The sequence below is a fragment of the Monodelphis domestica genome, chromosome 6 (genome assembly GCF_027887165.1).
Source record: "Monodelphis domestica isolate mMonDom1 chromosome 6, mMonDom1.pri, whole genome shotgun sequence".
Lineage (NCBI taxonomy): Eukaryota > Metazoa > Chordata > Mammalia > Didelphimorphia > Didelphidae > Monodelphis > Monodelphis domestica.
The window spans coordinates 294,874,653-294,901,359 of NC_077232.1; the positions used below are offsets into that span (position 1 = coordinate 294,874,653).

The 26,707-nt window shown below is 44.0% G+C and overlaps 1 protein-coding gene across 1 annotated transcript; it reads right to left on the reverse strand.

Moving 5' to 3' along the window:
* Positions 1-13,275: 13,275 nt before the first annotated feature.
* Positions 13,276-23,854, reverse strand: FGF20 (fibroblast growth factor 20). Its single transcript, XM_001373869.4, has 3 exons — positions 23,120-23,854; positions 16,388-16,491; positions 13,276-14,358 (listed from the first exon to the last, which is right to left on the reverse strand). Exons 1-3 carry the CDS (start codon positions 23,424-23,426, stop codon positions 14,113-14,115), a joined length of 657 nt encoding a protein of 218 aa, XP_001373906.1. The 5' UTR covers positions 23,427-23,854; the 3' UTR covers positions 13,276-14,112.
* Between the last annotated feature and the right edge of the window lie 2,853 nt (positions 23,855-26,707).

The following is a 26,707-nucleotide window of genomic DNA, read 5'->3' on the forward strand; positions in this document are numbered from 1 at the left end:
GAAGGAGAGTTGGGGAGTTGGCCATTCAGTTTTTCTTCATTTCCTGTCAGTCATCTAAGCAACCTGAATGTGTGCCTAAGGCTCTGATCAGATAGCAATCTCCCTCTCAATGATAGTCATTACTGGCTTCCTGTGTGTTTTCTTAATGCAGTCCAGCCACCACCAAGACTGCAGAACAAAACTTGCCTTATCACCAGTCCTTTCCATGCATTATCTCCTCTCCTAGGAATGTAAGCTCTTTAAGGGCAGGGACTATCTTAGTTTTGTACTTCTACTTCTAAAGCTTGAGCACAGTGCCTGGGATAGAGCAGATGCTTAATAAAAACATTTGTTTCTTCATTCATTCCAAAGCAAACCTTGTGCCTTTCTCTAATCCTGTAGTAGCTTTCTTGCTTTCATGCCTTTTCCAAATCCTTCCTAGAACTAAAATGATGACAGCCTCTAGTTCTTCTAGGGAATGGGACCATGGTTTGTCCACGGGAGACATTTGCTTATTGTCTTACTATTTCCTTCCTTCCCTCCCAAGTATTTTATTTTAATCTTCCCAGATGAAGTCTATTTATTAAGCAAAAGACATTCCTTGATGCATGCATTTCCGCTTTGAAATACCACATATTCCTAAATTAATTTCCTCATTTAGTGCCATAGCAATCAAAATACCAAAGAATCATTTTCTTGAGCTAGAAAAAAACAATAGCAAAATTCATCTGGAGAAACAAAAGATTGAGAATATCAATGGAATTAATCTTTTTTAAAATGAAGGAATCATCTGGCCTTGCAGTACCCGATCTTAAACTATAATCAAATTTTAATCATCAAAAACAATCTAGTACTAGATAAGAAATAGATTGGACAATCAGTGGAATATATTAGGTATATAATATAGAGAAATAAAGAACCACAACAACCTAGTGTTTCATAACCTCAAAAATCTCAATCATTGGGGCCAGAACTCACTATTGGACAAAAATTTCTAGGGAAAACTGGAAAGTAGTCTGTAGAAACAAGGCATAGATCAGCAACTCACACCATATACCAAGATGAGCTCAAAATAGTAATATGATTTAGACATAAAGGGTGATATTAAAAGCCAATTAGGGGAGCATGGAAAAAAATTACCTGTAAAATTTATGGACAAAGGAAGAGTTCATGACCAAATAAGAGAAAAGTAGCATCACAGAAGGAAAAGTGGATAGTTTTGCTTACATTAAATCAAAAAGGGTTTGCCCAAGCAAAACCAATGCAGCCAAAATTAGAAGGAAAACAGGAAACTTGGGGCAGGGAGGGAAAGTTTACAGAAAATTTCTCTGATAAAGGTCTAATTTCTCAAATAGATAGGGAAATGAGTCAAATTTCTAAAAATAAGAACCATTTCCCAATTGGTAAATGTTCAAAGGATATGAATAGACAGTTTTCAGAGGAATAAAACAAAGCTATCGACAGGCATATGACATGAAATAAATAACTAATCATGAGAGAAATTGAAATTAAAATAACTCTGAGATACCACCTCAAATCCATAAGATTGGCTAAGATGACCAAAAAGGAAAATGATAAATGTTGGAGGATATGTGGAAAAATAGGTATACTAATGCCCTATGATGGAGTTGAGAACTGGTCCAACTATTGTAGAAAACAATTTAGAACTATACTCACAGGAGCAGCTAGGTGGCTCAGTGGACTGAGAGCCAGGCCTGGAGACAGGAGATCCTAGGTTCAAATCAGTCCTCAAACATTCTTAACTGTGTGACTGTGGGCAAGTCATTTAATTTCTGTTGCCTAGCCCTTATTGCTCTTCTGCCTTGGAACCAATGCACAGTATTGAATCTAAGATAGAAGGTAAAGGGTTTAAAAAAAAAAAAAAAGAACTCTACCCAAGTGCTATAAAACTGTGCATGCCTTTGACCCAGTAATACTGTAAGGAAAAAATGTATAATTAATTAGCTTCTAATCATTCTTACTAATTTGTTCAGTTATAACTGATAAATTGTTAAGTTTGTAACTGGTGATTAATAATAATAGTCCCAGTTATTAGCTGATTGAAAACTAGGTGTAAAAATCAACGATTAGAATAATCATAATCATAGTGTAAAACTGTAATAGGCGTAATCTTAGTTCTCTGGGGAACAGCCCTTCAGCGACCATCCATCAACTGTGTTACAACCTTCCCTTGGCTCAGAGCATCTTGTCCCCAGCATCCTAGAACATTTGTCCTTAGGCAAGGGAGGCATCAGCATCCAAGAAAACATGTTAGACAGGAGGGCATCAGGTTTAAGACCTTCTTCCTTAACCTAGAAGTGACACCCAAACTATCTTTCCTGTCGCTTTATTATGGTTTGTGACTTTGTGGTGCCTTGTATGGCATCATTAATCATGCCAAACGCTACTCCCCTTCCCTCAGCAATGGGAAGGAACATTCTGCATCACCTAGAAGAAGAAGAAGCTCCAGCTTGACTTATTGTATCACTTGGCATCCTATAAATGTCTGTCAGCTATAATACTCAGGGCCTCAGACGGTGCTGAGTGATCTGTAGACCCTGACTATTGTCACCTGTAGCTCTCAATAAAATCAGTCGGCTCAGAATATCCTTACTCAGTCTTTTTCCTTTAATACCACTATTAGGTCTGTACCTCCAAGCGGCCAAAGTAATAGGAAAAGAACCTGGATAGATAGAAATAGTTACAACAGCTCATTTCATGGTAGCAAAGAATTGGAAACTGAGGGGGGTATCCATAAACTACAGAATGGTTGAACAAGTTATGGTATATGATTGGCTTTTTAAAAAATATTTTTCCACAGTTAACATGATTCGTGTTGTCTCCCTCCCTTTCCCCTTCCCCCTCCCAGAGCTGACAAGCAATTCCCCTGGGTTATACCTGTATTATCACTTGATACATGGGATATGATTGTGACGGAATACTGTTGTGCTGTAGCAGAAGGTTTCAGAAAAGCCTGAGATTTATATGAACTGATACAAAGTAAAAGGAGCAGAACTACAGTATTAGATCTATAGCAAAAGACTTAGCTACTCTGATTAACACAATGATTTATAATCCAAGCATTTTTTCTTTTCTTTTTCTTTTCTTTTCTCTTTTTGGAACATGGCTAATGTGAAAATACGTTTTGCATGGATTCATGTATATAATGGGTGTCACATTTCTTGCTTTCTCAGTGGGTGGGGAAAGGAGCAGAGGGGGGAGAGAATTTGGAACTGAATTTTTTTTTTAATTTAAATACCGTGTATGAAGGCAGCTAGGTGGCACCATAGATAGAGAACAAAGCATAGAATCTAGAGGACCTAGGTTCAAATCTGATCTCAGACACTTCCTACTTGTGTGATCCTGGGCAAGTCACATAACTCCATTTACCTAGCCTTTGTCCTCCTATCGTAGAGTTGTTTCTAAGAAGAAAGGTAACGATTTCTTTTTGAAAAACACCACATATGTGTGTGTGCATATAAGAAGCCTTTCGGACACATGTATTTGAGTGCATTGAGTCTGATAAAAGTTTCACATAAATGAATACATATTTTCTCCCTCTTTCAGCAGCCAAACGCTTCATATAAGAAAGGGACAGGACCTTACACACCTTATAGTGGAAAGAGCACACTGGCTTTGAAAAGCAGAGACTCAACTCTATTATTCATTACGTGGGTGAGCTTGGGCAAGGACCCCCCATTCTTGGCATCAGCCTCTGTAAAAATGTCACAGGCTAGCTGACCCCCAAGGGCCTTTGAGTACAAATCCTGGGATCCTCATCAGAGCTACATTCAAGGTTCAGGCTGTGTCAATAAAATATGACTTGAACAATGGAAAATAGAAAGAATCCTTAGCAGGAGAACAAGGAAGCACTGACCATCTGTTTTACTGTTAAGGACTAGGGCGCCATTCCATCAGCTCTGCTAAAGGAGTTATTTCCCATTGGAAAGTAAATTCCTTAAAAGCAGGAACTTTATTGCTTTTAGGTTTATGTTGCCAGACCTAAGTACAAAGCTTTGCATGTAGCAAGTGCTTAATAAATGCTTTTTTTCCCCATTCATTCGCCCAACATTTCAGGATGGAGCTGTAAATTCTCCCCCCCCCCATTTCATTCATGTTTATCAGCTGACCTTTGCCGAGTGTTTGATGGGGAAAAACAGGGGGAAATACTCCCCTTCAGATCTCAAATAGGAAATCCCCCTGGTATCCATAAATTCTCTATCTGTGGCAGGGAATTGGCAGGCTCCCTTCCTCGGGATGCATCCTGGCTGACAATCACACAAAAGGGAGACCACAAAGCATATCTTAAATGTTTCAGCGCATGGATTTTCCTAACTACTTCTTTCAAGTCTTAGATGATCACCTTGTGCCAAGATCAAACCCCACTAATTTCATGGTGGCTGGCCAGCATCCTCAGGGAGCCATATGAAAGAGTGTGGATGCACTCACCCATCTCATCCAAACAACAGTATGTTTCATGGACAGCTGGAAATCTGTCAAACAGATCAAAGAGTTTCCCTATCTGTGACAGGTGGGGGTTGGCCTAGGTGAGCTGGGAGGACCCTTTCCTTTCAGGTCTAAACCAGTGAAGATTTAAATTCTGACTGTTGAAATATTGCTTTCTCTTCTCCCAGGATTTTGGTAGAAGCCTCTTGGATTTTTCCTTACATTCACATTTACCATTAAAATTCAAAATATTTACTGAAGCCAGAGGGGGCAAAAGATGTTGCCCTGACATGCCAGGAAACTCCAATCCTGAACTCAATCTTTCTTTCTCTGGGAAATAAAAATCCTAGGGAAATGGCATTCTACTATTTCCTCTCGCAGAAAAGTGAACATCTTAGACTCTTTCCTAATATCTCCCACCTCTTAGAAGCAAGGCTCTCTGGAATTTGTCAGTTGTAAAGTCAGATAGATGAGGAATAAATCCCATCTTTGATATCCCTCAGCTTTATGTCCATAGGTAGGTTGAGTCCTGTCTCTGAGTCAATTTCTCCCTCTATAAAAGGAGACAAGAAGAATCTTAAAGTTCCTTCCATCTCAAAAGCTAATAATCTTGTGATTTATTAGCTCTATAACTTTGGACAAATTCTTTTGCCTCTCTGGGCCTCAGTTTCTCTTATCTATAAAATTCAAGATGCCTAACAGTCTAAATCCTTCCCAGCTTTATATGGCACAATAGGTGGGGAAGTTGGAAAGTCAGAGGGGAAAGGGAAAGGACAAGAAGAAGAAGTTTGCATTTAAGAATGATTATTATAATAATATATAATTAAACATATTGTGATTATATTGTGCTACTATGATTTATAATTGAATTATTAGTGTGATATACAAATACAATTAATAATATTTTAGATATAATTCTCAGTCTTCAGAAATTGGGGAACTCATCATCAGCTAGACTCTGTCTTCTACAATGAAAGTCTTTATCATCACAAACCCATCCACACCAGAAGACTGACCTCCTGAACTTTGGAATATGTATCAGAGGAAATACAGGCCTAATATTCTGTTTTCCCAGCCACCAGCCTGACATCCAGAATGCCCAAAGGAGTCAGGAAGGGAGAGCATCCAAGGAGTTGTGAAGGAGAGGAGCCAAGGTATGGGGGGGGGGTTAGAGTCAGGTGATAACAAGTAATAAATTTGGTCTAGAGCAGTGATAGCAAATCTCTTAGCTATGTTGTTCCAGGTCCCACCCCCACCCCAGATCTGCAGTGCCCCTCCTCACCACCACATGCTGGGTGCACCCTGCCCCCATCCTTACCCCATACAGGAGAGGGAAAAAGCACTACCACTGGGCTGCTGGGTGGAGGGGAGGATGAAGTGAATGTAGAGAGGGATAGGGAAGTAGCCTGAGCGCTCCACTCCCTTCTAGCTCTGCCACCTGTGAGTCACCCACCTTACTCCTTGTGTGCTCCTATTGGGCTGCTGAGCAGAGGGGCAGGCAATGTGAAAACATGTCATCAGGTGTGGTGGAGAGGGGGAAGGTAGCAGCTCTGCCCAAGTCCCTTTGCCTTTCTAGTAATGGAATCTGGGGGTAGAGGGTGGGGAGGGAGGGTGGTCAAGTGCCTACCAAGAGCACTCTATGTGCCATCTTTGGCACCCATGCCATAGGTTCACCATCACTGGTCTAGAGTATGGGGCATATAAAGGGAATGAGAAAAAAGGAAGAGGTGGAAGGACAGGGTAGGCTCAGATTGTACTAAACAGGCAGTTCCAAGTTTGAGTCTTGGGGCTGCCAAAAGCCACTTGTAAGATGTATCACCTCAACTCATGGAGTTTATCTCTCTTTACCTATAAAATGGGAATGAAATTTGACCTTCCTAGGTGACTGGGAAGAAAGAGAATTCTGGAAATGTGAATTATCACAGTCATTTTCACCTTTATTAGTACCCACAGGCAATGAATGGGGAGACATTAATGGTTGTAGGCTAGGTGTGACCTCATTTAATCCAAGTGATGCTTTAGAGAGATCAGTCTGGCCAGAAGATGAACTGGAGAGAAGAGAGATCAGTTAGAAGGAGACTTTCAGAATCGAGTGAGATCATCTGGGCTGGAATGGGATTATAGTAATGGTCATGGATGGGAGGAGTCAGATATGAGAAATACTGAAAAGAACCACTAGGATTTAGTGGAAAATAAGTCTTTTTACTTAATCTTATGCTATCTCAAATACTACTAAAACCACTTCCAGGAATACAGAAATATTGAAAGCATGCTGAATTTGGAGTGGAGAGACCAAGAGTTAAATCTTGTCTCTGATATTTACTAGCTGTGAGACCCTGGGGAAATAATTTCACTTCTGCCTTAGTTTCCTCATCTATAAAATGGGAATAACACTAGCACTTCCTTCTCAGTGTTGTTGTGAAGATCAAATGAGATAAAAATTGTGTAGTGCTTAACATAGTGCCTGTTACATAGTAGTTATTCAATAAATGCTTCTCTCCTTCCTTCCTCCTCAATACTCTTGGATATCTATTATTTCCTTGGTTTGGATGCTTCTTCCAATACATCCAGGCCTTCCGAACTTGTGTCATCTCCCCCCACATTAGAATATGATTTCCTTGAGGGCAAGGACCATCTTGGTTTTTGTGTGTGTATATTTGCCAAGGCTAGTACATAGTAAACACATGATAATGCATTTTTCCTCCCTTCCTTCATCTTTACCCTTGTTCTCCCATGAGTTCATCAGAGGGAGTCTCTCCGATGTGATAAAGGACCTTCTCTCTTTCTCCTGATATCGCAAGGATACCAGTAAGCATCCTGGGATGCACCCATCATCTCTCAACTTTACCACAAAACCAGCTCAAAACTTTTCTCTCTTTTTTTAAAACCCTTACCTTCCATCTTGGAGTCAATACTGTGTATTGTCTCCAAGGCAGAAGAGCAATAAGGGCTAGGCAATGGGGGTTAAGTGACTTGCCCAGGGTCACACAGTTGGGAAGTGTCTGAGGCAAGACTTGAACCTAGGACTGGCTCTCAATCTCCTGAGCCACCCAGCTGCCCCAAAACTCTTTCTCTTGACCTTTTAAAGAATGTTAAATCTCTCTGGTGGCACATCTGGCCATTCACCTGCCATCCCTCACCCCCACCACGTGGACAGCCCAGCCTCTCTTCCTCACTTCCTTGGGGACATCTTTCACACCTGCTTTACAGGGTCATCTATAAATAGCTCTGAAACTACTGTCAATGAGGGGTGACAATGGGGACCTAGATTTTATGGTGGACCAAGGGAAAAGTGAAAGCTACAACTTCCACTGTGAGTGAGAATATTGATAGTACACTCTGACCTAGAACACTAGGGCAGCCAGGTAGCACAGTGGACAGGACACTGGTACTGTAGTCAAGATGATCTAGAGTTCAAACCCAAGACACTTAAACCCTAGGCAAGTCACTAACCTCTTTGTGCCTCAGTTTCCTTATCTATGAGGATCATAATAGCCACTGACTCTCAGGGCTGTAGTGTGGATCCAATGAGATAACAATTGTACATAATTATCACAGTGCCTAGCAGATAGTACATGCTATTTAAATGTTAGTCATTATTATTATATTATAGCTCCCTTCAGATAAGGGCCCTTGTGTCAAGGGTTGTGGAAGAGATGAACCAGCACACAGATGGCTTCCTGGCTTTCTGAGCCCAAAGGTCCCTCCTTAACAGCCCAGAGGTATTCCTTGAGTCCTATATCCCTCTGCAAGGAAGAATAAGGTGGATTCCAACTTCTGCCCAGGTTCCCAGGGTGCTATTAAGCCCTGGAGTTTAGGCAAAACCTTCAGGCTGATCTCAATTTCTGGTAAAGTCAAATTTGGAACCACCAGCCTCTCCTCCAGATCCTCCAGGGATTAGGCAACAGATTTGACATTGAACAAGGAGTTACCTATCTCCGCCTTCCAGTAGAATTTGACTTCCACAAATTTGGGGAAACCAAATAATCTATCTTTGGACAAGGAGAGATTTTCCCTCATCTTCTTCTCTACATATAGTGATCTGGGGAATGAGGGATCCTTGAACTTTCAGGTTTCCAGAAAGCCATAAAGAAAGTCTGTATTCACAATTCATGCCTCAAATCTCCCACTGGCTAGACTCTGTCCAGGTGGGCTCTCTCCAAACCAGTGCAAATCTAAATCTCTCCATATCATGAAAACAATATGGTACTGGCTAAGAGACAGAAAGGGAGATCAGTGGAATAGCCTTGGGGTAAGTGACCTCAGCAAAACAGTCTATGACAAATCCCAGCTTTGGTAACAAAAATCCACTATTTGACAAAAACTGCTGGGAAAATTGGAAAACAGTATGGGAGGGATTAGGTTTAAATCAGCATCTCACATCTTACACCAAGATAAACTCAGATTGGGTAAATGACTTGAATATAAAGAAGAATACTATAAGTAAGTTAGGTGAACACAGAATAGTATACATGTCAGATCTTTGGGAAAGGAAAGATTTTAAGACCAAGAAAGAGCTAGAAAAAAATTACAAAATGTAAAATCAATAATTTTGATTACATTAAATTAAAAAGGTTTTGTACAAACAAAACCAATGCAACTAAAATTAGAAGGGAAGCAACAACTTGGGGGGAAAATCTTTATAACAAAAACCTCCGACAAATTACTAATTTGTCTAACTCTGACTTACTCAAGTTTATAAGGAGCTAAATCAATTGCACAAAAAAATCAAATAATTCTCCAACTGGTAAATGAACAAGGGACATGAATAGGCAATTTTCTGATAAAGAAATCAAAACTATTAATAAGCACATGAATAAGTGTTCTAAATCTCTTATAATCAGAGAAATGCAAAGCAAAACAACTCTGAGGTACCACCTCACACCTAACAGATTGGCTGACATGACAGCAAAGGAAAGTAATAAGTGCTGGAGAGGATGTGGCAAAATTGGTACATTAATTCATTGCCGGTAGAGTTGTTAATTGATCTAACCATTCTGGAGGTATGTGCACTAAAAGACTGCTTGCCCTTTGATCCAGTCATAGCACTGGATTTGTTCCCCAGAGGGATAATAAGGAAAAATACTTGTACCAAAATATTTATAGCTGCATTCTTTGTGATGGCAAAAATTTGGAAAATGAAGTGATGCCCTTTGATTGGGGAATGGCTGAACAAAGTATTGTATCTTTTGGTTATGGAATACTATTGTGCTCAAAGGAATAATGAACTGGACGAATTCTGTGTGAACTAGAATGACTTCCAGGAATGGATGCAGAGTGAGAGGAGCAGAACCAGGAGAACATTAAAAACAGAGACTGATACACTGTGGTACAATTGAAGGTAATGGACTCTGAGGAACTTCTAAGAAAGAACACTATCCACATTCAAAGGAAGAACTATGGGAATAGAAACACCAAAGAAAAACAACTGCTTGATCACACGGACTGATGGGGATATGATTGGGGATATAGACTCTAAATGATCATCCTAGTGCAAATATCAATAATATGGAAATAGGTCTTGATCAATGATACATGTAAAACCCAGTGGAATTGTGTGTTGGCTATGGGAGGGGGTTGGGAGGAGGGGAGGGAAAGAACATGAATCTTGTAACCATGGAAAAAATATTCTAAATTAATTAAGTAAAATTTTCCAAACTTAAAAAAACAATAAATCCCTCCACACCTTAGGAGATAGTTTCACGATTCAAAACACTGTTTCTCCCCATCCCTAGAGTGTAATCCTCTAAGGGCAGGGATAATGTCTCAGGTTAATTTTGTATCTTCTCCAGTACCCAGTCTAGTGATTAGCATGCAGTATGAGAGGCCACCCTCCAATGGGGAAGTTTCTCAGTAGGTCCAAGGAAGATAAACAATGATATCAGCTTAGAATTTATTAAGCACCTGCCATGTTCCAGGCACTATGTATTGATTCCAATGGAAAGAGCAAAGGCCACATGATGGAAGGTCAGCACCTTCTCAGAATCCTACAGTCTTTTGCATAGAGCCCTCAGAGATTAAAGGCTTTTCCCCAGGGTTACTCAGCCAGTAGATAGAGGAGGGACTTGACCTCAGGTCCTAAAAAGGGGTATTAAACAGCACCCACAATGTAGGAAGTACTGGCCCCCATCCAGTGATGCTCTAAAAACAAGAGGGCACCTAGTATGATGTCTGACTTATGGTACGTTGTGCTTAAGCAATATTTGCTGATTAACTATGCTTGTTCAGAACCTGTTCAGAATCCCATTACATCCTTTCTTACATATATCTCCAAGGTGCCAAGGGAACCTAATCTCTCTGCCCTTGCCCAGGGGGCCCCATCTGCTATTTCTGTCTCCTGACCAGAAAGGAAAGGACTGACCCCAAAGCTAGAAAGACTGAGAGGTCAAGTGCCTACTCTGTCAAGTGCTAGCTCTGTGATCCTGAAAAAGTCACTTCCTCCTACTTCTCTAGGAGACTCTCTAAGGCTCTTAAGTGTCAGAGAAGTGGTCTATTACCTGCCTTGGAAGAAGGAGTTCCTTGGATCAAAGGAATCCCCAGTCTAGCCCCTATTTCTCATCTTCTATTCTGTGTTTCTCAGAAGACTCACCCTTCTACCACTTATGGCCTGATGCCACAGGACAACTCCTGCATAGACTCATTAAATGGGATATGGCAATATAAGCACAAAGGCTGCTGTTCTGTTCAAATGGAACTCCATTACCTTTTGATTCCCGACTGTCCTGGGAACAGTCAAGAACTCTGCCATTTAATTGGCAGCTTGATTCTGGACTTGATGGCAGGAAGACTTGAGCTTAGAGCCCATAACTGATCTCTAGGTGTGTCGCCATAGGCATGGTGCCATTTCTCTGCATCTCAGTTTCCTCATCTACAAAAGGCAGACATTAATGCCAATCTCCTAGGACTGTTGCAAAAATCAATCAATTATTACTGTGTGCCAAGCTTTATGCCCAGGAATCAAAGTAAAAAATGAAATTGTTTCTGCCCTCAAGGAGCTTACACTCTATCAGAAGAAATAACGCATACCCAGATGTGTCAATGAAGCTCACCCTTTCTGAGTAACTTTACCTGTCTATCAAACATTCCTGACATAGCATAGTTGCACCAGGTTTGCATCTGCTTGCATTCAGTAGGTCAGTAAAAGTCAAGGCTTTGGGCTTCTGAGGGGGAGAATCGAGAGAGAATTGGGGAGAAGCCAGGAGGAAAAGGAAGAAGGAAGAAGTCAGGATGCAGAGCAGGCAGGAGGGGGGAAGGGGAAAGAGACTGGCAGGCTAGGGATCATGCAGTCAGGCTACTTAGGAATGATTGTCTACCCTTTCCAATAAACTTTATAAAATATATATCTGGATAGAAATAATATTTTCAATTCTTACACAGGTCAATCAATAGACATTATATACAAAGAAAATAAAAGGTGATATTGGGGAAAGAAGAGATGAAAAGGGAGCATCAAAGCTGAGCTCTGACGGAAGCAAAGTACACTTCAAAAGTCAAGGAAAGCAAATATCTTGCCTAGGCTATATAGTACATATGACTATAATCTGGGATTTTTAGTGAATCCTCACCACTTAGTTTGTGAGCTCCTCCAGAGCAGGGACTATCTTTTGCCTCTTTTTGTAGCCCCAGTGCTTAGCACAGTCCCTGGCATATACTGGTTGTTCTTCAGACTGGAAGAGAACCAAAATATACAGCGTGTCCAACTGTGACTGATTAAACCCAATATGAGCTTGGAAGACTACCACAGGTTGAAGACAATTGCCCATCTGAACGCTTGGGATAAAGATGTCTCTAAATTTGTGCATCCCACATTTCTTTTGGCAATTCTTCTTTGCCCATTGAGCCTAGCACATAATAGGCGTTTAATAAATGTTTGACTTCAAGAAGAAGATGAAGCAATAATGTGACATTCCAGTCCCCCAAAGCAAGCTTTCTTACATTGTGTTTTAGTGGCTATTTGCAAGTGCTTTGCTTTATGGTGCTAGGAGGAAAAATCAGGCCATGCCACTGGCTCAAAAGACTGGATTTCCTTAGCAAGTCATAGTACTGTGGCAGAAGATCATAGATTTAGAGTTGGAAAGGACTTTTGAGGTCATCTATTCCAGCCCCCTCAGAGGGAGGTGACTTAAAGGTACAACAAGTCTTCAAGGGTAAAACCAGGATTTAAGCCTATCTCTTCCATCTCCAAAATATACACTTAATGTTATGGTTTAGTTTTCTATCATATCTGACTCTCCATTCTTGGCAAAGATACTGGAGTGGTTTGCCATTTCTTTTGCGTCTCATTTTACAGATAAGGAAACTGAGGCAGATGGAACTGACTTGCCCAAGGTTGCCCGCTGGTGTCTGAGGTCAGATTCAAACTGAGAAAGATCAGTCTTTCTAACTCCAGGTCCAGCACTCCATCTACTGTACCACCTAGCTGCCCTAAAATGCACACTAGGCATCTTGATTTCCTTGGTGCATTCGATCATAAAGAGACCCCAAAGGAAAGTAAGGCCACAAAAGGCCAATAAAAGGGACAGCATTCACTTAGGGCAGCTGGAGCCTAGAGAGAACTCTGGTTTTAGTTCAGCTTACTAGCTAGGTGATGGCAGGCAAGCCAATCCAACTTTCTGGATCTATTTCTGCTCATGGAAAATGGGAATACGGCAATGTTGGAGGGGAAGCTCATGGACTATAAATATAGGAATGGCCACCATCATTCACTCCCTCAATTGAAACATTTGACAACCTTAGAAGCTAACTGTTTCCAAGATTCATAGTGTTATGAACACACTAAATGTAAAATAAAGGTTTTGTCTCAAAAAGAAGGGAAAGAAAGGAGATAAAATGAAAAAAAAAAGCATTTTAATTCCCTTTCAAATATGCATTGAGTTCAATACAAATTGGTAAGGCATTTTAGGCCCCTTAGAGCCAAATTTTTCAGAAGAATACAGCAATAAGGCAACTGCATGTGCACAAAAATATAACCTAATCTATTTTTTTTTATTTTTTAAAAAATGAAATTCAAGACATGATGCTATTTTTGATGGGTGGCACAGGGAGCCATCATTACAACTCAAGATTCTATAACCCAACCACATGGCATCCTGGTCAATGGATATCTTGTTTTTGCATTTTTTTGCATTGTCTTCATATCCCATTAAAAATAAATTCTTTAATAAATAAATATTTAAAATAAATATACATAATTTGAAAAAAGTATAAATAGGTCCATCCAAAAACAAACAAAATAATCCTTTTCTAGGTTAGTAGCCTTGTTTGAGATCAGTTCCATCCACAACTCTCATAGGTCCAAGTTCTATGCTATAGACGGAGCTCAAAGAATAAGATTTGTGGCAAAACAACTATTTTCCCCATGTTCTCTACCATATTATCTACAGTCACAATTTCTCATCCCACTCTTCGTGTAAACATGTTCCAAGGAAATTGGGCACCCACAAGCAAGCAGAGTCCGTCTGTTTTTTGCCTTATTCAATTGTCAATTAACTAGCATTTAACAACCCAGAATGGTGTCATCTGCCTGAGTCCAAGTTTGGGCAAAGGAAAATTCAACATGAACAAAAGCTCTTCACTGAACCATCCTTCCCAATCCATACTCTCTAAGCCAGGGTTCCCAGGGGCTTCTAGACCACTGAAATAGCAATGCTGAAGAGAAAGATGTCCCCATGAGGCCACAGTCCCTGTTCAGCTATACAGCAGTACATCCCTGTAGAGCTCAGGCACCCTCTCTGGGTCCACCGGCCTAGGCAGGAAGTGGGTGAACTTCTGGTGACGTCTCGCCCGGGATCCATCGCGTGGGGTGCCATCTTTGTTAAGGGCCACAAAGAACCTTCGCCCTGAGTCCCCATGTTTGTGTATGTTGGATGAATACGTATTATACCAGTTCTCCTCAAATTGCTCCCTGAAGATACACTCAGAAGTCAGTTTCTCCTGGAAGAAGGAAATCAAGGGTCAGTTATGAAATGATTTCTTGTTACGGTTTCTTGTTTATGGCTCTCTAGTGCCTCCCAAAGTCAAAAATCCCTTTAAGGCCCTTGCTCCCACCAGCCTCTGGAGGAAAGAGCACTTCTTAAGTGTCTACTTTGAACTCCCTGGGTCCATGTATCTCCATCTTTACCACTGGTCTATCCATCCAAACTAGACCAGAGCAGGGAAGAGAAAAGTCCCTGTTCTCTGCAATCCCTGAGACCAAGAATCCTCAATTCCACCCCCATTCTTTGGAACCCTGTCTCACTTCCCCTTTCTGCCTCTTGCTCTAAACAATGAAATCAGAAGCACTTTTACTTCTGCAAAGGGTATGTTCCTGGTCTGGCCTATCAGTCTATTCACTGTCCTTGTGACTCCCAAGGAGAAAACTCCTTCCTTGGCCACCATTCCCCATCCTCCTTGCATTCTACTAGGAAGAGTCAAGGTCCTTGAGGGCAGGAACTGCTCAGCATAGTGGGTGCAATACAGTAAAAGCGCTTAGTGCCTTCTCATTCACATAGTCACCTTTCCTAACTGTTCCTGCCATCTCTAGTCTCCACATCTCTGTGCAGGCTGGGCCCTTTTGCTGAATCATCTTCCCTCCTATCGCTTCTTTGCCTCTGGTGCTCTTAACAAGCCTTTCAGTTTTCTTAACTTGTTTTGTGATAGATTCCTTGGGGCCATATGCTGAAGCCAGTTGACTCTTCAGAATGATTTTAAAATCATAAAATGGAAAACTAATCATAGTGACGTAGTTATAGAAAAAAATTTAAGTTCAAAGACCACATGTGATTCATTACGTTGAGGTATACATTTGGGGGTTTGGGTTTCAAAAGATTATTCACTTATAAAAATGAATAATACAGAAATTAAAAAATAAAGTTCAAAGACTCCAGGCAAAGATCCTAAAGCAGAAGTATATCATCAAGACCATCCCTGTGAAAGGAGCTTCCCTGAGCCCCCATCTGTGATGGCACATTGTTTTGTTTCTCTCTAATGTCCTAGGATAATAATATTTCATGTGCTGGGGTTATTTGCATGTGCCCTTTATCAGGAGGTAAACTGTACCTGTGTCTCCTTGTCATCTTTATATCTCTAGGAGGGCACAGCAGGGACTTGGCAAATGTATCCCAAATAAATGGATTCTCCTTTGCCTTAAATCTTCCCCATTGGAGAAGAAAAAGGAGAAATTGTACTCTTTGAAAGTCAAATCCTGCTGTGGAGGGCTTCCTTCAGACCACCCTAGAAACCAAGGAGCTCTGTTACTGTTCTCTTTTTAACCTGGGGCAAGTGTAAGGTCTCCAACTCATTCCCTAAATGTGGCCTCAAATTCATTGCTTTTCATTAGATCACAAGATTTTAGAAGTATGCAGTACAAGGCTCATTAAGGAAACAGAAGACTCCCTCCAGCTAGGCTATACTGGGAAAGAAGACAAAGGAAAGCCCTCTCAAACTTCTCTGGGGGCCTGGAGGGAGGCAATAAGAAGGGATGATGGGAGAAGCAGGGAGACATAAGCAGGCACACTCCTGGGCCTCATACAGCTGACAGGAAAGTAGGGAAAGACAATTCAGGACCCAATATCAAAACTTTAATGGCTCCCAGATAAGAGTCATACACAGGAGAGCTCCTCCACCAATATGGCCCCCCATTTTATGGGATTCTTGCTATGACTTCCCATAAAACTCATAGGGACCACCTAGAGATGGGAGATCTTGGGTTCAAATATGGCCTTAGACATTTCCTAGTTGTATGATCTTGGGCAAGTCACTTAACCCCCATTGCCTAGCCCTTACAGCTCTTCTGCCTTAACCAATACATTCTAAGACAGAAGGTAAGGGTTAAAAAAAACCCATAGGGAGTTTACCCAGCACACCAGTGGCCTTCACCAAATAGGCCTATTTCTGTATTATTGTACAATGAGGGCAAATATTTTACACACATACATGATCCCATCCCTCCATTCAGTGCTTCAGAGAGGCAAGGCCCACTTACAGATCCATAGAGTTCTCCTTTGTCATTCATTCCAAGGTAAAGGCCAGTGTCCACACCTCTGATACTGACCAGTCCTACAGCCACGCTGATGAATTCCAGAATACCTGCATTTACGACAAAGTAAAGGGGTCTGTTTATTTATCCCACTGTGGCCAAAGAGCATTTTTCTGTCACTAGTTAATAGGAATAGCCCCACTACAACCGTCCCCGCCATCCCTGGCCTCTACCTGCCTTACACAAGCCAGTCACATTATACCCATTTTCAGAGTTTAGTTAACTTATTCAAGCACATCTCTGGTCAAGAAAGCAAACACATCATTGCAAGAAGGAAGACTCTAGGAAAGGGTTTCTTAACTTAAAGTTCATGAGTTGTTTTTTTTTTATTTGTTTGATATATGTTGTCAAATATTTGTATTTGTATTTCAATATTATGGGTTTCTTTGTAGTCGTTTATGTTTTATTTATTCATTTAAAACTGTGATTTTTGAGGAGGGGTCCATAAGCAGAGAGCACAAAAGAAGTTCAAGAAACTCAGATCTACTTCAATCGTCCCATTTTACAGCTGAGGAAACTGAGGTTCAGAGCTATTCCGAGGCTTGCCCACAATCATGTAGGTAATAAGCAGCAAAGCTGAATTTGAACCCTGGACTCTCAACTTCAAATCAAGTGATTTTGCTCCCCCTTTCCTCTACAGAGCAGATTGCTTTCCCTTTGGAGGTATCAGCTTCCACAGCTTAAAAGTGAAAAATGGACGAGATGATCTCTAAATTCCCTTCAAACTGCATCTCCTAAGAATTCTGTGGGGGTACAAGCAATAATAGAAGTGGTACTACAGCAGGCAACCACAGATTCTGTGAGGGCTAAACCAGGCAGCACCTGTCCCCACCGTATCCTTAGATCCACTGCCTATAGTTCTTCCACTGAGACCCAGGGAGCACTACCACAGCCCAGGGTTTTTCAGGGCCTGGAACGGCCCCCTCCTCTCCAATACTATCCAGAAAAGAAGGGGGGAGATCTGTGCTTTTGCCTAACTTGTGTTCAACCCTGATGTCTTGGTTCACTATACAAACTTCCGATTTATAGAGATTCAGACCATTTTTCAACCACTGGCTTTTAGAGTCCAGAGACAGGTGCTTAACAAGCTTTATCTTCTCCAGCATCCCTGGCACTCTCTGGTAATAACTTTTGATGCTCCAGGGAGGCACAGAAATCCTTTCAAGCCATTCAGGGGTCAGACTGCAAGATACCCATAAACTAAATGACCTTCTAGCAGCTGGGAAGAATCAATGCTCCTGCCTGGAGGAGGCAAAGACAGACCAAAGTAATGCCTACTTAATGAGGAGGATGGGCTGATAGGCAATCAAATAAAAATTAACTTGCATTAAACTCCTGTTCCAAGTACCAATATCAGCCAAAATGTGAGAATACACAGACCTGCAATATTTCATCCCGGATAGCTTTTGAAATGTCTAAAGTCCCAGGAGGGAGAATGAATATCATCTTGAAGAAGATGGCCCCATACTTGATAGGTAACAATTCTCTGAATTATCACCATTAAAAGTCTCCTGCTTTATAAGGACCAGGAACTGTCTTAAAGACATTCAGAATAATTAATTTTCTAGAATTTGAAAAATATATTTAATAGGTATCTAGATGGAAAAGTGAATAGAGCACTAGACCTATTATCAGGAAGACCAGCCTCAGGCACTTAGAAGGTGTGAGACCCTGGGCAAGTCACTTAACCTTTATCTGCCTTAGTTTCCTCATCTGTAAAATAGATATAATAATAGCACCTGCTTCCCAGAGTGGTTGTAAGAATTAAATGAGATAATATTCATAAAGCATTTTAAAGTTTATATGATAATATAAATGCTAATTGCTATCATTTCCAAATAAAGTACCTAAATAAACTCATCCCGAAGTTCCCATTTTACTTGGAAGCTAAGTGGAAGAGGAAAGCTATAAGGAATTCCTCTGATCTCAAACCCCACCTGACAGGAGGAACTTGTTTGTGTTTAGTAAGAAATAAGGATTGACCTTTCCTCCCTGCCACCCTCTCAACCTTCTCCCAATGAGCACAACTGCTGGGAAATTTAAATAATCTTGATTGTCAAGCACATAGTAGGCACTTAACAACCAGAGAGAAATTACACTGTCAATATGGTAGGAAATCTGTCTCAGGGAAGAGAGGGTCATCAGACTTTGGGATCTGACCCAGATCAATTAATTAGCAAGCATTTATTAAGCTCCTACTAAATGCCATGAAGGGGTCGTGGAGGTGGAATCAGAGCAATTCTCTTGATTTCCAGGTGAATTTTTCAGAGAGCAGACCAGGCTTCAATTATAGGGAGATGCCCTCATCCAGCACTGGGTTTGATCTGTAATTCAGAGAATCTGTGTCTCCTGCCCAGACACCCAAACTCTGAAGTATTCCAGACCCAAGTTTCCAGGGCTTTTTGTCTGCAAGCAGGGCTCCCTTCTGGAAACTGCATAGGGCTAGAGGGGGAGCCTTTGTAGGGGACTGGAATGACAAGTACAGGAGTAGGGGCAAGGACTCTAGGAGTCCTAGTATACAATCAGAAGCACTGAGGCTCCATGAGCTACTACAGAGGGATGTTCATTGATAGGCATCATTTGTAATATGAGCTCTGCTAGTCTTTGGGTACCAGTAAATAAATCATTGCCATATGCAAATGCAGAGTCAGAATCAGAAAGACTAGCTGTGTGACTGTGGACAATTCATTTCACCTCAGTGCCCCAGGTCACCGAGGGAAGACAATGCAAAGCAGGTCCCAGACTCCATTGGTAAAGTTCTCATCCTGGAGATGGCCAGACCAATCAGCTCATGGGTCCTGTCACAGTCACACTTCTTGAGTTTTGTAAACGATGCTTGCAAGAGCAGTTAGCAATAGCGACCACCTAGGGTAGAGTGGGAGATTTTCACAAATTGAAAATGGGGAGCAGTTCCCCAAGATCTACACAAGGGCCCTTCTGGGGCCCAATCAGGATCCCAATTCAGGATCCAAGCAGAAAGAGATGATTAAGTGTGGCTATATTTAGGTCGGAGAATACCACTTCCTCTACCTTACACTCAAGCAAATCACAGTGAAGACAAAAACAAAACAAAACAAAAAAAAACAACCCTTGGATATGATCAGGAGGAAATAGTTTCCCCTTTGTTCTGGGGGAGGGTGGGTGGCTGTGGATGGGTGCTTTCTATTCCTGTACACTCCCTCTCAGGATTTGAGCTCCACTGTTTGCAAGCTGCTCTGTTTTCTTCCCTAAAGAAAGAGGACACCCTACCAAGGTTTGTGATCATTTGATTTCTAAATGAGCTTTGACAAGGCTTTTTCAAATTAATAATGTAAGGTGGCAACTCAGCTAAGTCCTTTACAAAAAGAGGCTGTGAACAGTTTCCAGGAGGTAAACACCAATTCCCCGTAGTAGGATGTTCTGGCGCCCACTGTCCCATGAAGCCCGGGAGTGGGATTTTCTCATTCTGCTCTCATTTTCAAAGCCAGCTGTCTTTAAACTCATCAAAAACAAATGAGTCAACCCCTAGGACACACAGCAGACAAAGAGAATGGGAATAGTGGATAGAGAGAGGTCTCCATTTGATTTCTAGCTATGCTTTTCCCCACTCATGATTCTATAGTAATATAGTCTAGGAAATTCAGCACTGTGTGGAACAGCTCTAATTCAGGGCTTAAGCTTGAAAGAGAAATACCTTTCTCAAGTCTGGAACCATTTTCCCTGCAGGGCATCCAAGGGACTTTGCTCCCTGTGTTTTTGAAATGAAATCATATTCAATTCCAAAAACATTTTTCCCCTTAAAGTGGTGCCAAATTGCCACCAAAGGTAGCAATTAAGCATTCCCTTAGTGCCTCCAAAACTGTACAAATCGGTCTTTACAATTGCAAGAAGTCATCCTTGGAATGTTTGGGAAATGGGGTCTGAATGTCAGGAATCTGTATCAAATGGCTTCAGCCATATCAAATGGCTAAAAAAGGTGAAGGTATGAGTAAGGGGACAGTCCCACGTGAAATCTGCTCTCCCTCTCCCCAGCCCAGGCATTCTCTGGTGGGAAGACAGGATTCAGACACCCCCTAAGGCCACTAGTATGCTCCCCAGGCTCCTGGGGGGTGGGGGGGGGGGAGGGAGAAGCACTCTCCTTTCTTCCAGTTGCTAGAATACACGCTCCTACTACCCCAGAATTGAGCTCTGTGCCAGGAAGTAACTTGCTACCGTCAGGGTCAAATCAGTTAAACACCAATTAACACGTAATAGTGAACGTTTTGGAGGAGAGATATAAAGAAGGCTCATGTTCCGAGAAGCTCCGAGTCCCGCTAGGCAACATCAGTTCTCAGGGGGAAAGGCATCAATCCTTACTTGGGAGTTTAATCAAACATCTTTGAGTGGACTCAAGTCTCTCCGGTCTCTGGAGCCCACCATACCGAATCAGACCTAACCTACATCCTCCCACACCCTGTGGTGTCAGAGAACAAAAGAAGAACCATCTTTTCCAGCCCCTGAAATAGGATGACTGACTAGAACAGAAAGCTTGGAGCTATTGTTACACCACCACCACCACCACCACCCATTCATTTGGAAGATTTGCCTCAGCTGGAGGCAGCAAATGGTTCTCAAGCCCAGAAAGGCCTAGAGGTTCTCTAAGAGCCAGAAGGACCCAGGTCAGCCGACATTCCTCTGTCCCCAAGGCATATTCGAAATGTGCACACGCTGGCCATGAGCTCAGGCTCCCAAGGAAAAGGAGGGGGACGTGAAGAGGAGTCAGATCAGGGGCCAAAATGGGACCGCGGGCTTCTTCTCTGCCTCTGGAAATAGTCCCCAACTGGACAGTTGGCAACACGGAGTTTGGATAATGGGGGATTCGGTGAGTAGGAAAAGGTCAAACCAAAGGTTGGCTCCATGAAGGCTGTCAGCATTGACACCACAAACAGCCCGCAGGGAGAAATAGCAACTAGAATCACTGCCCAACAGACCTCTCCATCCAGACCATTTGAGAGCCAGAGCTCCTATCTATCCCTCTTTTGGTTGATGAGGAAAATAAATGGCAAGGGAGTTAAGAATTTGCCCAACGGGACCCAGGCATAGAAGGTGTAAAACAGCATTTGCTCCTGGCAACCACTGAGGGAGGGAGATGCTACTTTTATCCCCGTTGTACACGGAAGGAAATTGAGGCAGCAGGTCAGTGTCTGGGGCAGGATTCGAACTTACGCCTTCCCGCCTCCAGGTTCAGGCTCTGCACCCTGGTTTGGGAATCCAGAGGACTAAAACGCTCACTAGTTCAGTGATCCCTGCACCGCAGGTCCGAGGTCGCTGCACTTCTGAGCTGCAGTCCAACGTCAGCGACCTCTTTGGAAAGTGCTCTGCTGTTTATTTTTACAGTGGGGCATAAAGGAGGGATGGCTTTATCGGAACTCGAGTCTACTCCTCCTTCCCAGGGCAGGGCTGCTCCCGCCCCCGTCCTCCCTCACGTGGAGGGTCTCTCCTCTTGCTAGCTTCTGCTCTCTCCGCCTCGGTCTTTCTCACAGCTCCTCCTACCTCCTGGCATCGTTCCAGCCAGCGTCAAGTCCTGTCCTGAACCCGAGAACCGACCACTGGCCAAACCACCCACTACTTCTCATTGTCCCGTTTCCCCACAACTGCAAGCTTCAGCGCAGAAGCCTGCGGAAGCAGGAGGCCTCAAGTTCGGATCTCGACTTTGGGGACTCGTGGGCGAGTCACTTCGTTCCTTTGCCCTAGGGATCATCGGGGAAATTGGCTTTTAGTATTTGGATCTTAACCTAATTGGTTTGCTTCCCAAGACTGTGTATTCAATGCATTCAAAAGCATGAGTCGGACAAGGAGTCCCTTAGGCTTCCAAAGTGTGAGGAACCTGAAAAGACCCCCCCCCCCCAACCCTTCTCCAGTCTGGAGCATTGTCCTCTGATGACCGGGAAATTACTAGCTCCTACTTACGCCCCCCAAAGCTGTTTATGTGATAAGCAAAGCACTCTGTAAACTGGGATGGGAGAATGGGGAGTTTGGGTTCCCACTAATTTCTTGGCAGTGGAGGTAGGGGGAAGCATGCCCAAAGGAACACACTCACACACACGCTCCCCAGCCTGCCAGTCCCCTCAAGTGACTGAGTATTAACAGATATGTGTATAAGAGGCATTGGGTCATTATTCTAGAGATGCCCGGTACATAATTCCCAGTTACTTGCTCCCTGGACAACTGCCTTTCTTGAGCCTCAGTTTCCCCACATGTAAAGCAAAAGGCACTTCTAAAGTTTCTTCCAAGGCTCGGATCCTGGAGACCTCGACTGGAATGGAACTCTTAGGGATAGGCTGCTTCCCAGGAGGTTTGGAAATCGACCGCTTTACAGAAGGGAGCTTCCACTTTCCCCCCTATACCTGCAGGTCCCCGAGGCAGCCAGGAAACGGGTTAGCGGTGGGAGCTGGGAGGTTGCAGTGGAGACCCGAGGAAGGCGCCCTGCCACTATCTTGCTCTTCATCACCCCCGCCCTCGTCCTGGTCAGTGCCTGAATGGACAGCTGACTAGACCCAGGACTACAGACTTTAGGTCCAGGCTTCCCTATCTGTTTTATCACCCCGTTTTCCAGCTGGAGAAAAATAGGGAGCAGAGAGGGCTGGTGATTTGCTCCGGGTCACACAGCTGGTGAGCGACGAGGCGCGACAAGCTGGCCTCGGGGCTGGGAACACTCACCGAAGAGGCTGTGGTCGCGTCGGGTGCCGCGCACACGGCCGTCTGGCAGTATCTGCAGGTGGAAACCGGTCCGGCAGTAGAGCTGCCTCCGCCGCAAGACGCCCTGCAGGTGAGCGAAGTCAGCGGGTGCCCCGGGGGCGATCCCAGGCCCGGGACCACCTCGGGGGCCCAGCAGGGGAGCCCGCGGTCTGGGGCCCTGCCCGGCCGGGGGCAGCAGGAAGGGCGCGCTCAGCGGCGGCTGGGCCAAGCCTTCCCAAGAGCCCAGGAAACCCCCGACGGCGGCGTGTGCGCCGGCCACGGGAGCCATGAACCGGCCGCGGCCGCCGACTGCAACCCAACAGCAGCCTCCGAGGAGGATGCAGGGCAGGAGAGTGCCGAGTGAAGGAGTGGAGACAGCCCGGCTCACGCACGGGGCCAGGCCCCAGAGAGCGGAGGATGTCCGGAGTCCAGCGACCACTCAGGTGCCCAGCTCAGAGGCGAGAGGCGAAGAGGGTTCCTGCGGACAAAGCGCGACCATCGGGGGAACCCTGCCCCGGCCCTAGTCTGGGTCTGCAGCTAGCCTTCCTGGGAGCGCACTGACTGGAATCGCGCGCCAAGTCCTCGGACAGCTCCCCGAACCCACGGGCTAGCAGACTGGCCCCGCTGTGAGCCCGGCTATTTAAGAAGGTTCTCTTGACATATGCTAATGAGGCCCTTTGGTGGGAGCGGTCCCGCCTCAGCTGGGGGGTGGTGGGGGGGAGGTTGAAATTGTAAACCGGCCCTTCCCCCCACCTTCTCCCGGTGCCAGAGGCCCCAGGGGAGCAAGCGCCTCCCTCCTCTCGGCCCCGCAGTGCTACGAAGCATCCCTCCGCAGCTGGAGAGGCCCCCGCGCGCCACCCTGTCCCCCACACCCCCAACAAAGAGCTCCCTCTTCCTCCCCGCCCTAGTCGCCCCCTCGGGACTCAGCGGATCCTTGGTAGTGGGGACCCCCCAGGGCGGAGAGAGCCCCACTAGGTTGGGAGCAAGAAGAGGCAAAAGAGGGGGATCTAAGGGGAGGGTGGGGGGAGAAGGAGGAGGAGGATCGGACCGGGGCTGAGCATTTAGGAGACAGGTGCAAAGAGGTGGGAGGGGAAAGAGGGAGGGCGGGTCCTCAGGGTAAGACCTGCCCAGACACACTTGAGCGGAAAAATCAAAGGGGACCCGACTTCCTCTCTAATTTTAAAGCCCTAATTCAGTGTGCGTGCAGCAAGCCGCCTTCTCTTTTATCATTTAGATACGGGGAATTTTTCTTTTGCATAATCAAAAAGACTTCTAATTCTGTCTTGCCACAAAGTGCAAGTCCTTTAATGCATATCTAGTCGGTCGGAGCCCCCGAGCTCACCTGGATAGGTGGAGGCCCTGTATGTCTCCAGGGACTTTTGAATTTGGGTGCCCGGGTCAGGGCTTTCCAATTAACGACGTGTGCTAGCACTCTGCAGTAAACAGAGAAGCTCCTGGGGAAAGAGAGATGAAGTCTTCCCATGTTCATTCGTTCAGTCTTAGATGAGTAAGCACCTGCCGGGCACCGGGCGTGAATCTTGGATTGGCACGGGGACCCTTGTTTACTGCGGCAAGAATTCTTACATTGAGGTTGGCGAATGACTTACTTTAGGTTCTGAGGACCGTTTCAAAATAGGTGGGTCCCTTGATTGTCAGAAATATTATATTTGGGAGTTATAAAGCAGAAGTCTGACCACCAAAGGACACACCAAGGGAGCGATAACCCCGGAGCGATAACCCCGAAAGGGTGAAGAACTCCTGAGTCTGAATCTTGCACCTGGAGTCAGGAACACCTAGGTTCATGTTTTGAGCTGTGTGACTGTGGGCAGGTCACTTGACCCTTCTGTGTCTCAGTTTCCTCCTCTGTAAAAGAGCATCAAACTTTCTTTCTCTTTCCAACATATCCTGTCAATAGCATGTTTGTACCTCATCTTGTATCCCTACAGATTATCTTCTCCTTAGATTGTGACCTCCTTGAAAGTAGGAATTGTTTTTCTTTTTTCTTTCTTTCTTTCCTTCTTCCTTCTCCTTCCTTTCTTTCTCTTTCCTTCTTCCTTTCCTTCTTTTTTTTTGTTCCTTCCTTCCTTTCATTCTGTCTTTCTTTGCCTTTGTAACTTCCGAGTTTATTTAGCACTATACCTAGCATTTAGAAGGAGCTTAATAAATATTCATTTACTAACTGAACCATTTCTAAGCTAAGCCTCCTCCCTAACCTGTAAAATCCATTTAGGGTTGGACATTTTAAAAAGGGATTAATGGGATACACACCTTCACGAGTGGACATTGGAGAAGAGAAAAACGAAGTGAGTCAAGAGAAGTCTAAAGAGTCCAACAGGGTCACAACTATCAATGGAAAGTCCAACCCAATTGTTCAGATGCTGCAGAGTTCTAGAGCTGCTTTCAGTTCTTTCATCTTTCTCACACTATCTCTCTGGTAAAGAGTCAAACTACTCCAGGCACTGAACCCCTGCTGACTCTACCGAGGGGAGAGGGAGGAGATGGGAATGCATGGACCCTTGTTGACTTAAGAGCATTGCTTTGAGACATCTCAGCAAAGCCACATCATTCACTCTTATAACCTTGGGATGGCCCAAGATTTGTGAGCTTCACTAGGCTGGGGAAAGGAGGAAAGATTGCAGTTTCAATCTGGCCTCCTTTTCTTTTCAGTGCCTGCCTAACCCTGGGAGATCAAACGGGTTGGCTGGCCCACTCAACTTTCTTCACGGGGAGGAGGGGATACAGTGTTAATTAATTGGCAGGTGCTTGGCAGCCGGTAAGGCTACACCTTTTCATCAGGGCAGCCCTAAGCTCTGCCCCCTATGCAGCCAAGTTGTAAAAAGAGCCCTTAAGGCAAGTGATTTACTGTAGAGAGATGGAAAGCACAACACAAACTCCAACTCTAGCTAAACCCAGAACCCAGAGACCTAACTCACCTCAGAAAAGGATGCTGGGAGCCTGGTTTGAGAGGTCAGAGCAAAGAGATGTTAGCAGAGTCTTGTTTGAGATGGGACCCCCAAATCCACAGAATCACCCTTTCAAAGCACATCTGTGTAAACAGTATCACATCAGTGTAAAGTGTGGAGGGGGGAGGTCAAGCTGGTCTTTGAACCAAATCTTCTTAATTACAGTGTTAAATCAAAGAACATTAGATCAAAGTTGAATAATCCTTAAAGCAGGCTACCTGAAGTAGCCAGGACTTGGATCCCTGAAAGGGGTGACCCTGAAAGCTGGAAAACTCTGAGGCACACCTTCCGAAGAGGTATCATTTCAGGGTCAAACTAGGGCCTCACAGTTATATCCCTGTCATTGTCATCTCCACCTCACAGGTAGGGGTACTGGGCTGGGCTAGGAGACTGGTGACTAGTGACTGGTCTTTGGTCCCAAATAAGGGGGAGACTGAGCAGGCTGGCATTCTCTCCCTCCCAACCTCTGACTTGGGTCCCCGGCCATCTCCAGGAGTCCTTTCAAGGTCACCCCCACCCCAGCACTGTTCTCAGATGGTCTTCTACCTCTATATTTATCTTGAATGTTCTGATTACTATAGGTCCTCTCCTTCCATGGACTGGAAGC